General features: G+C 40.3%; 1 protein-coding gene across 1 annotated transcript; it reads right to left on the reverse strand.

The window, feature by feature from the left end:
- Positions 1-815: 815 nt before the first annotated feature.
- Positions 816-3,889, reverse strand: LOC126626990 (probable serine/threonine-protein kinase PBL19). Its single transcript, XM_050296403.1, has 4 exons — positions 3,262-3,889; positions 2,887-3,147; positions 2,057-2,179; positions 816-1,355 (listed from the first exon to the last, which is right to left on the reverse strand). Exons 1-4 carry the CDS (start codon positions 3,619-3,621, stop codon positions 927-929), a joined length of 1,173 nt encoding a protein of 390 aa, XP_050152360.1. The 5' UTR covers positions 3,622-3,889; the 3' UTR covers positions 816-926.
- Positions 3,890-11,659: the final 7,770 nt, after the last annotated feature.

Raw genomic sequence — 11,659 nt, forward strand, 5'->3', positions numbered from 1 at the left:
CTCTTGCACCACTGTATCCACTGTATGCACACGCCCGTTGAATCCACTGCACACGCAATTGTATTGTTTGTTCTGGAGAAAACCACTGGCCAGAAAGAAAGGTTGAAGGGAAGGAGAAAAGAAAACCGACGAAAAAATAAACAGAAAAAAAGAGGAGAAAAAAAAAAGAAAAGAAAAATCTTTTGCTGTTGCTTTAGGCCCACATGGGCAAAGGGAAAAATGGTTTAGTTTGTTTTTAGGTCCACACGAGTTGTTAGCTTATTTGAGATTGTTTTGTGACCGTCAGTCGAGTGCTTGGAATTGTGATCATTTAAGTGATAGTGTTTGTGTTTGTACGTTCGTTGCTACAATTGAGATATGAAAATCTCGTCTGTTTAGTGACGAGTTCAATGACGGGTTCTTTCTATACCCTTAACACTAGTCAGTCTGAATTAGAATCAGTTTGCCAATTTAATTCGCCAGTCAAGTCAAGTCAAGTCAAGTTTGCCTGTTTGTCTGTCTGCGTTGCGGAACCTGCCTGTCTGGCTATCCACATTGCGGATCCTGTCTGTCTATCCGCGTTGCAAAGCCTGCCTGTCTGTCCGCGTTGTGGAGCCTGCATCCACATCTACTTGTTGGCAAACTCATGTTGTTTACCGCTATGAGTTTGACGGGGAGTGTTAGAAAATAATAGATTTGGGATTTGGGCTCAGTCCGTTATAATTAGGTTTTGTTAGATATTAAGGTTAGTTTATTATAAATAGAGTGCTTTGTTATTCATTAAAGATCAAGTTAGTCACAATGTAGCCTCTTAAGATTTTGTAACCGTTTCGGCATTTTCGTTTGTTTAATAATATTCGTATTAATTTGTAGTATTGGTTATCGTGCACTCTGATATTTAACAAGTAGGACGTATATATAGTGCTCTCTCTTTATATCAATCAATTCTACTTGGGTTTCCGCTTCGCCAATTTAGATGTAGAGACCTCAAAACTTCTCTTAAAAGAATTGGTGCTCCCTTGTGAATCTCGTAGAGCTTGCTCCAACACCTCTACCACCTGACTCATGGTTGGCCGGTCCTTTGAGTTATTGTTCAGACAGCTATCGGCCAACTTGGCAACATTCTGAGCTGCAGTAAGAGAATACTGGTCTCTTAGTAGGGGATCTATTACCATGCTGAACCTTTTACTGTCTGCAGGGAACTGTCTAACCCAGTAAAGAAGCTTTTGTTCTGATATGGGGCGGTTCTTGTCTAAGACACGCCTGCCTGTTAGGATCTCGTACAGTACCACACCAAAACTCCATAAGTCACAACTGATTGAAAGATGGCCTGTTTTTAAATATTCTGGGGCTGCGTATCCATAAGTCCCCACCACCTGATGGATAGAGTATGCATAAGTGATAATTCTAGAACATAAACAGAGAATTAAAATTTAAACGGCGAATCCATGCTTCTTCCAAACACACAATGCACTTCAAAGAAGATTGTGGCCACCGTTGAATGGGGAAACCAAGGCCGCGTTTGGACAACGAGACTATACAGGGTAAATTCATTTAAAATGGACAAGCACAGTCTTCTTGCCGCACGTGTGAACTCAATAATAATGGGACTAGACTACCAAATTGAATGACTGTCGAATATAATCATAGCCAACAAGTCCCCTCTATAGGGATCGGTCCCCATGAGACTAGACTGGACTCAGTCCCAATCCAGTCTGATGTTCCAAACGATGCACAACAGAATTCCGTTAGTAGTTCAAGAACAAAATTCAAATGAAACTAAGGTGTAAAGAACTTGCGTCGTATCTTGAAAAAAATTGGAACTATACTCTATACTATGAAATGTACTGGGACAACTAACTTGGGTGGAACTAAGGATGCTTTTGACATGATATGTCATACGAGTCACAGAATAAGCTGCTAATGCAACCTGTAAAGATGCCACTATATATGTAGCTGCTGGTATAGCGTGGCCCAGAATTATGAGGGTCAGTTTTGGGACTCTAGACCCTAATTTTACACACAATGGGAAACACACTCAAATAAATTGTCTATGACTAGTGACTACTCTACTTACCGAGGTTGATACATGAGAACGGTCACCCGTTGGTCCTTCTCTAGCAAGCCCGAAGTCTGAGAGCTTTGGCCTGAATTCCTCATCCAATAGCACATTTGAAGATTTGAAATCTCGATATATTACCTGTCCATATAATGCAATAAAACATGGTTCAATACATGTATTAATAAGACCTTGTCTTGTACAAAGTATAAAATCATCATGTGACCGGTCAGCAGGTTTATCCTACGCATTTACAAACAAATTCTGCAACATTTGGATTGCAAGAAGTAAAATCAGAAGACGAGAATTTTTATTTAAACCTACAAGTGAAGCTTTGCACCACCACCATTGAAGAAAAGGAAAGCATCTGCACAGTTTCTAGTGGTGAGAATTTTTTGTTTCCCTTGAAATGACTCAAATCTAGCAGTGAATTTTCTTGGTTTTCATTTAACAGCAATAGTCCATACTACGTGTTTTCTACACATTTTATAGCGACGGGCATTTTCGTTTCCTCTGAAACGACCTGAATCTAGCAGCACATTTCTTCGTTTTAATTTACCAGCACTAGTCTTCATATTTTCTATAACTGTACCAGCACTAGTCTTTAAGTTCCGAAAGCAGAGACAACAGCTTGTAATTAGATAACAGTAAATAAACGCATCATCAAAATGTGCAGTCGCGACTCACAGTTCAAATCCACCGCCGGTTAAATTAACATATCCAAAACCAAAAGGTTGGCAAAGAGGAGCCCCATGTTCAAAAGATATCGAATTTTAAGTTGCGCAAAAAAAAAAAATGGCAAGCAACAGCATAGTCAAATCAGAAAAATGCACAGAGAGTATATGCACCTGGACTTCGAGTCCCTTGTGTAGATAAGCCAATCCTTGAGCAGCACCAAGCATTATCTTTAATCTTGTCATCCAAGGCAATGCAGGCAAAGCCCTGTTGAAAAGATGATCTTCTAAGCTTCTATTAGGCATAAATTCATACACCAACAGCCTTTGTATCCCTCTCTCTCCATCTAAACAACAGTACCCTAGAAGTTTTACCAAATTCGGGTGATTTACGACGCCAAGAAATTGAACTTCTGCAAGCCATTGCTTATGACCCTGTTTGAGAAAAGTTAATAACCATAAGTAAAACTAGATGTGAGGTAGATATAATGGCGGTAAAATGTGAAATTTAAATGAAAATTATATTTATTGAAGAAATATTTTTAGAACCTGTAAACTATGAGGGTTTAACTTCTTGATGGCAACCCAAATCGGACTGCCCGTTCCTCCATCGGAAGGCCTGATTGCTGCTTTATAAACCCTCCCAAAACCTCCTTCCCCGAGCTTAAGCGACCTGCTGAAACCATTTGTTGCTTCCCTCAGCTCTTGGAAGGAGAAAACTCTTAAATTATGCTCCCTTTCTTTGTACAATTCTGGTATGCTCTTTGGAGATGGCAATGAACTCGAAGATTTTGTCGCGCGATCCAAAGCCGGATTGCTTGGATTGCTTTTGTTTCTCAATTCTGGAGCGGATTGCGATACTTCTTTTTTGCTCTTGCGTTTTTCCTTGAAGGGAAAGAAACACTTCATTTCTTTATTCCTTGGGTTGCAAGGTCTGCACAAAATCAGCAGCCTCAACACCTCAAATCAAATGGGATATGTGGAGTTGAAAAAATGGTAGCTTGACTTCATTAAAGAGAAGATCCAGTTGGAATATATATATATATATAGAGAGAGAGAGAGAGAGAGAGAGAGAGAGAAAGGAAAACTCAGATGGATGGAAACTGAAGGAAATGAAGCAAAAAAAAGGAAAACCCAGCTTTTACCAAAAAAAAAAAGGGAAAACCCAGTTGGAAATTGGAAAAAGAGACAAACCCATATCAGAATTTGAAGTGAAAGGAGTGGTTGACCTAAAGACAAAAAGATATGGAATCTCAATTCCTAGTTTTGGAGAGAGAGAGAGGCGTGTCTGGAACGAAATATGGAACAGGGATGAAAGGGACAGGACTATTTTTCTATCTATTTTCTTGGTTTAATTCAACTCGGCTGAGCAGATTCAGCAGACATATCAGAAACAGTTAGTTGACCACAAATTATTCCTCATTCATAAAGAAAAGTCATTAACGGTATTTAATTACTTAATTAATTTAATACGAAGTATGAATTAGGTTGTGTTGGTTTAATTAATCTTCAATCTCGTCTCATGTCCCACGCGGTTTGCTTTCTGTCCTGCGTGGATATGAAACAATAATAGAGATAGTGGTGCTGATGCCGGTTTTTTTGCCAGCGTTACGTCGGTACGGAGCCACCGTTCACATTCATGAGCCAACTGCTGTTGGTTTCGCATGCAAAAGCAATTGAAGTCGGTTTGCGCGCGTCACGACTCACCACTGAGGGAGTGGGGAATTCAGAACAAAATTCTTAATTTTAGGAGTGTGTTGTGTTCAGATTGTCGAGAGCATCAATTCCACGTAGGAAAAATAAAAATTGCCTACGCTGTGGAGCAAAAAATAATCACAAGGCAACATGTGAATTTTGGGTTAAAGGGACAAAATTACTTTTGAGGTATACCGGGATTCCTACGCACGAGCAATGGGCAATCAATCCCCAACTAAGTCAAAATTGCCCAAAATAGGTAATAATTCAAAACCTATCTCATCCATTCTCATCAAATCTTCCCAACAAGGTAACTCCAAAATTATTTCTTTCAAATTATGTTAATTAGTCAATTAATGGATTTATTACCTAATTAATCTATTAATGGCTAATTAACTACAAATTACACCCAAAAAAATACCCCAAATGGCCGGTCCCTATTCTCCTAATAGGGCCGGCCATATCTCTATAAATAGCTCTCCATTCTCTCCAAAAACGACTTCCAAGTCTCTTGCTAAAATTCTCTAAAATTCTCAAACACTTTCTCTTTAAATTCTAACTTTGGCATCGGAGGTTCTTCGGCCAAAGCCCCCCATTCATCGGGGGCGCGTGAGGCTTTTGGCCTTGACCAAAGGTGTTAATTGTTTTGTAAGTGCAATTTTGTCCAAGATCAAGGAGGAAGAAATTTCCATCCACAAATTGGTGCTTTCAATGAGAGTTGAGTCTCACACTCGTATAAGACTCTCGCATCCAAGGTTTTCTATTTTCTTGTCCATTTGTAGATTTTTCGTAAGTTCTTATTTTTAGAATTTTTTATTTGCAAAAATTCTTTGATAAAACGTAAAAGAAACAATGGCTAGAAATTTAAAAAATTTAACGAGTGAAAATTCCAATATTCAAGAGATGGGACCGCGGCGATCCACGAGGTTAAATGTGACAATAAATGGAGTGGCACCGCCACCACGAGTTTCCACCACGGGAACCACCGCGGTGGCCACCCACGACAAGGTCCATGGTGTCACCACCACAACCCGAGCTGTGCCATCCAAGGCCCACGACACCAAAGCCACGGCCCAAGCCATGTCACTCCAAGCCCAACGTGTTGCTAAGCCGAGCCCTAGCCTCGTACCCACGTGCGCCACACGCCGAGTAACCCACTTCTATGGCTCAGCCTCCTCCCGTGGCCCAACCTGCTCCTGCTGTCCAGTCTGCTCTTGTGGCCTTCTAAGCAGCCCAGATCGATTCAAGATTAGTTCAACCATCCCAGCTTCAAATTTCCGGATCGACGATCGAACCAGGAGCATTTTCACCACATTTTTCTGCTGATTTAACATTTCCCAACTCAAATCTCATGCCCGCAGTTTACCACACATCCACTACTCAAGAAGGCATATTCTTTCCAAGCTTTTCCAATCCAAATGGCGAACAACACTTGTCTCGACAAGTCATAGAGTTGACGAACGCCCTTGCACAATAGACAACCTTGGTGAATCAACTCTTGCAACGTATCGAGATTCAATGTGCCCTGGACGAGGTGTCCCAAAGAAGGACAAGGGTAGACGAACCTCTCCACCAGCGTCCCAGCAAGTAGCCATTTAACCAGTCACGAACCAAGCGTTTTAATGGAGTACACTCTCAACTGGACCCCGAGATAGCGTATACTCTCGTCTTAGCGCATGAAGGAGCGTGCACTCTCAGTTAGGCCCACATACGAACATACACTCACAGTTGGGGCCAGACAACATGAGCAACCTTTTAGGCCAAGTGTTCATTCGCGACAAGGTCTGCAAGGAGCATCATCCACCTCATATCGGAGTAGGCAGCATAGTGGATGGAGAGAAGCAGTCACTCAATCTGGCTTAAGTTCAACCAGCAGCCTACGAGTTACCCGCTTACCTGGTAGGAACATACCACATGCACCGCATCCGCGACATAGGCGAGTCAAACACATGGAAAAACAGCTTAAACTAGCAGGTTATGATCGGGGGCAGTCAAAAGCTCTGCCACCCCTAACAAAGGCAAATTCAGGAAGAAGTAGAAAGGCTCCTGACCGAGCGACTACGCGATTTCCCGCGTAATGAAGCTATTGACAAGGCGCTCCAATGAGACATTACCAATATAAGCAAGTCATCTTTCAATGACAAGATCGAGCAAACAGGATTACCCCACATAGATTGTCGGATATAAAGATTACTTATGTTCTGAAAAACGCAGCAGCTCAACCTAATGGCGTGCTGGGGGCAGATGAGTACCAGAATGACACACCAGTCTAACTACCAAGAACCGGGGGCATGCCTTGTTCTTAACACTCCAGACGATTCAATACTGAAGCAACACATCATTAATAGTTGAGCATCACAAACCTAGTGGTCCAATTCCTCCTGTTGCGCACAACCTGGTCTAAGCCCTGCTTTCACAGCCGTGCCTACCTACTCCACGGCTCCCAGCAGCCATTGACCTATCATCATGGCTTATAATTGTGCCAATCTTACACCACGACTCCTAGCCATGCCGATTTTGCCATGTTGCTCGTGTCAACCAAGCCTCAAAATGGCACACGACGAAACACCTAATGATGGCGCAATAATTCTAGGAGCAACTCATTGCAGTTACACCCTTACGTGGGTTCCACAAGCTGTTCGAAGTTTCAAGCAGTTCGCCAAACAAGACCTCGCAAGCTGAGGATTATTTTAGTTGTCCAGATTTCCTCAACTACTGTCCACAACAACTGCTCAAAACCCTTTTCTGGGTCCGTTCTCCAGTGCGAGAGGATAAACTAATTGCTCTCCAGTACGAGAGGGTAAACTAATTCCTCGACACCCATATGGGTATGCTCTCCAGTATGAGAGGATAAACTAATTACTCTCTAGTGCAAGAGGGTAAACCAATTTCCCAACACCCATATGGGTTTGCTTTCCAGTGCAAGATGATAAACTAATTGCTCTCCAATGCGAAAAGGTAAACTAATTGCTCTCCAGTGCGATAGGGTAAACTAATTCCCCGACACTCATCTGGGTAAGCTCTCCAGTGTGAGAAGGCCACATAGCTCAAAAGATCGACTAAGCAGCAAATGGCTAGGGGACAACAACCACTTTTGCACTTAATAGTTCATTCATCTGACACTTCATCTTCAGCAGCTCCATTCTTGAATGCTCCATCTACGGTAGCTGAGAAATCAAACTCAAGCAGTTTTCTCATTTTTGGCAAGCAGCTCGGACATGGCAGGCTAAACCGTTGCCCATGCCACGACACTTCATCAGCACATGCCGAGCCAATCCTTGGCTTCAATCAAGTCGAGGAGCACAAGCAATGGCCCCTGCTACACGATTTCCTTGGCTCATGCCAAGCCGACTCCCGGCCTCTGCCAGCCGACACGCCGTACCATCCCGACGGCTGACCCGTGGCAGCACCTCCCAAGAAGAAGACAAAGAGAAATAAGTTTTTCTTACATCGGTGCGGCGTGAAGAAGATAAAGAAATCAACGGAAGATAGTTCTTTGCACGGCCAAGCAAAGAAGAGTGCTAGGGGAGGGGAATAAATATCCTCTAGCTTTCTCTCTTTCTTGTAAGGATAAATAATTTCCCTTCGAAGTTGATTTAATCCCCTACTTAAGGTAGGCTTAAATAGGCTTTAGAGGCGATTTATTTCCCTTTCCTAGAAGAATCTAATTCCAAGTCCAAGAGAGAATCTGCATTAAAGTTGGAAGTCTCTACACCTGCTGCCATTTCCTGCGAACATCCCAGTATGTGTGAAGGCATTTGTGGAGCCAAAAATAATCACAAGGCGACACATGGATTTTTGGGTTAAAGGGGACAAAATTACCCTCGAGGCATACCGGGATTCCTACGCGCGAGCAATGGACAATCAATCCTCAATCAAGTCAAAAGTGCCCAAAATAGGTAATAATTCAAAATCTATCTCATCCATCCTCATCAAATCTTCCCCATAAGGTAACTCCCAAATTATTTCTTTCAAATTATGTTAATTAGTCAATTAATGGATTTATTACCTACTTAATCTATTAATGGCTAATTAACTACAAATTACACCCAAAAAATACCCCAAATGGCCGGTCCCTATTCTTCTAATAGGGCCGGCTATATCCCTATAAATAGCTCTCCATTCTCTCCAAAAACAACTTCCAAGTCTCTTGCTAAAATTCTCTAAAATTCTCAAACACTTTCTCTCTAAATTCTAACTTTGGCATCGGAGGTTCTTCGGTCAAAGCCCCCCCCCACTTCATCGTGGGCACGTGAGGCTTTTGGCCTTGACCAAAAATGTTAATTGTTTTGTAGGTGCAATTTTGTCCAAGATCAAGGAGGAAGAAATTTGCATCCACATACGCTTATAAGATCATGTGTAATAGGGTGGCATAAAATTTAAAAATCTAAAGTTCAAAAAATTGAGAAACAGTTTTTCTTCTTTAGTAATTATGACGACTCTTTCAAACAAAGTCATGCGTAAAGCTTTTGAACTTGCTTCAACTTTTAAATTGCTTCAATTAGGGAATAGCACATATGGATCAACTACGTAGTTATGCAGTGTCCTCCATCTAAAGAAAGATTTCAGGCCAAATTTGATATGGAGGAAATGTTGAAACCACAAAAAGGGTAAATCGAGTTATTCTTTCTTTGTTTTAAGTATTGACAGAAACTATTGAGTAATAGATGTTCTGAATCGCAGATGTAGTCAAATGATAAAATTTCTCTTTGCCTAGGAGAAGACAAAAGTTCGATTCTCGCCATCTGCCCAAGATAATGAATAAAATTTCATTTTTATTTAATAGATAAAGTACTAAGCATAGCTGACCACAATAATATTGGGGTTCTACTCTTCTATCTCGTATGGTGAAAGGTAGAGCACGGATCATCTGAACGGAAAGAATTCCATTTTTAAAATAAAATTTAGTTAAACCATCATAATTTATTTTTAAGAACATTTTAAACTAAAAATTTTAAATTCTAATAAATAATGAAAAACCAGAGATAACTTATCCCATTCTTAACACAAGTTCATACATATATGCATCGCATGAAACATGAAAGTCATGGAAATGGGATGAAATAATTTTGGAAGTGGGTAGAAAGAAAAGATGGAGGAATAGTACGAGGAAAGTGAATTTTTTGTGTGTGGCCATGAATTTTTCGGGGACGGAGTGAGATGGATCGAAATACAAGTACTTCAAAAGTCTAGTCATGGACTTAACGACATTGATCAAATAAAGCCACTTAAATGGACCAATGCCACCACACTTTATTGGGCTTCAGAATGGTGAGTGAGGTTCACAAACCTCGTTCAAATTGACCATGCTTGCTCCACAAAACACAAAAACCTTGTTCAACTGGAGATTAGAAATTCCTGCAATGTACAATCTAAAGATTAGTGTGCGCTGCAAATAATCACAATCCTAAAAGCAAGAAATATTTTATGCTAGATATCATCTAGGATTCTCCTAATTTAATACAGATTCTATATCCTACAAGGATTCTCTCCAGGGTAGTATAAAGGCACCCCACCTAGGGCATATATTTGGTAACGCTTTCGTACCTATACTTTGCTCTCTAGCCCACTGCTTGAGTTCTAATACTTTATACTAACTTGACATGCGGAGATTTGGCTGGTATTACACTAGTACCTTAATTAGGTTAACTACGGTTGTTTATTCTTTTATGCAGGTGGCCGATCTAACATTCTCTACCATCTAGGGTGGTGTCGAATTTTAGTTCCAACATGTGGATATTTGAACAAATACTTAAGTATTTATAGAGTTTTTAGGTGAATTTTGATTTAAATATTTTTTTATATTGTTTTTGTTGTTGGATTTAATTTTGGACCGTCAGATCTTTTTTTTCAGTTAAATTTCTCATATTCGTTTTTAGCTATTCAATTGAATGTAATTAAAAAAGAGAAAAAAAAAACTTTACCTCATTGTCTCATGTTCTTTTTCAGCTATTCAATTTATCGAGCAACGTACAGTCTTGTAGCTGATACAACTTGTTCACTATCCTTATTGAAATGAGGTAAAGTTTTAGTGAGCGTGACAGTAGCGATCAAACTATAGGGGCGATAAATAAATTTAGGGCAGGACGAGGAAGACTACATTAGGACTTATTAGTTCAGACTTTTAGCCGTTGAGTGAGTTTAGATATCTAAGGTATCCATTGATTTGCTTACTACGGTATCAACAACTGGAATGACAGTCGTTAAAGGCTTGATCCATAATATAAGTAGGTCTCACTTTGGTTAAGAGATTACTTATATACGGTTTACAAAATATGACCTCCCTTGTATTTTGCATAATTTGTCGTTGGGTATATGATGTGTTATTAATCGAACACAAGATATTGAGTGTCTACCAAAAAATTGTTCTTAACCATTGAGTTATGAACCCGCGACGATAATTTTGAAGAATGCAACAAATTAAATATACTGGAGAATTAAAATTATTGATTAATTTATTTGTTAGGAGTAATTATTCTTTTATATAAAGATAATTCTATTAGTAAGCTGTATAATTGTCCAACTATAATAATTAAGTATCGAATTCATTATCTGTGGAAGTTGAATATGAATTCTCTCACTCACAAAATGAGAGAATTAATATCATTATTAGGTCACTTAGTACTACGGTCTAATGATATTCCTCTTCACTTGTAAGTAAAATACATTAGGTTCGATTATTGTCAAAGATAAATTTGAATCACATTATTATGGCTCCTCCATTGTGAGGCTTAGTATACTTCACCCCTATTGTTTGTTAAAAAAAAAAATCACTATTAGATTTTGTTGACCCTAAAAACTACCAAGCCTACGTGGCGCGCAGACCGAGTAATCTATAAGCTAACTACGTCATTCGGTTGTGTGCGGGGCATGCCAACTCGTCGGCCAAGCTTGGCCAAGGAGTAAAATATGTTGATGTTGCGTTGGGTGCGCGGCTGACTTCTGTGTCTTGCAATTGCGACCGAGGAAGGAACTTGTCTCGGCCTTCGGGTTCTAGAGCCTGAAGACAAGGCTACTAACTTAGCGAAGTTCAATATCAAATTTGGCTTCCAATGTGCCGAATGTAGTAACTCGTAATACCTCACTTAGCCGAGAAGGCTGATGACATGACCTCGACCAACAAGGATTCGGAAATCCTTCTCGACCGAGACTTGGATAGGTAACCAGTTGGCCTCGACGCAATGCTATTTATGCCAACTCAAGATGATGCGAGATCGGCTGATTCTACGGTGACAGTGTTGTTTATGCCAAC

This window comes from Malus sylvestris, chromosome 6 (genome assembly GCF_916048215.2).
Source record: "Malus sylvestris chromosome 6, drMalSylv7.2, whole genome shotgun sequence".
NCBI lineage: Eukaryota > Viridiplantae > Streptophyta > Magnoliopsida > Rosales > Rosaceae > Malus > Malus sylvestris.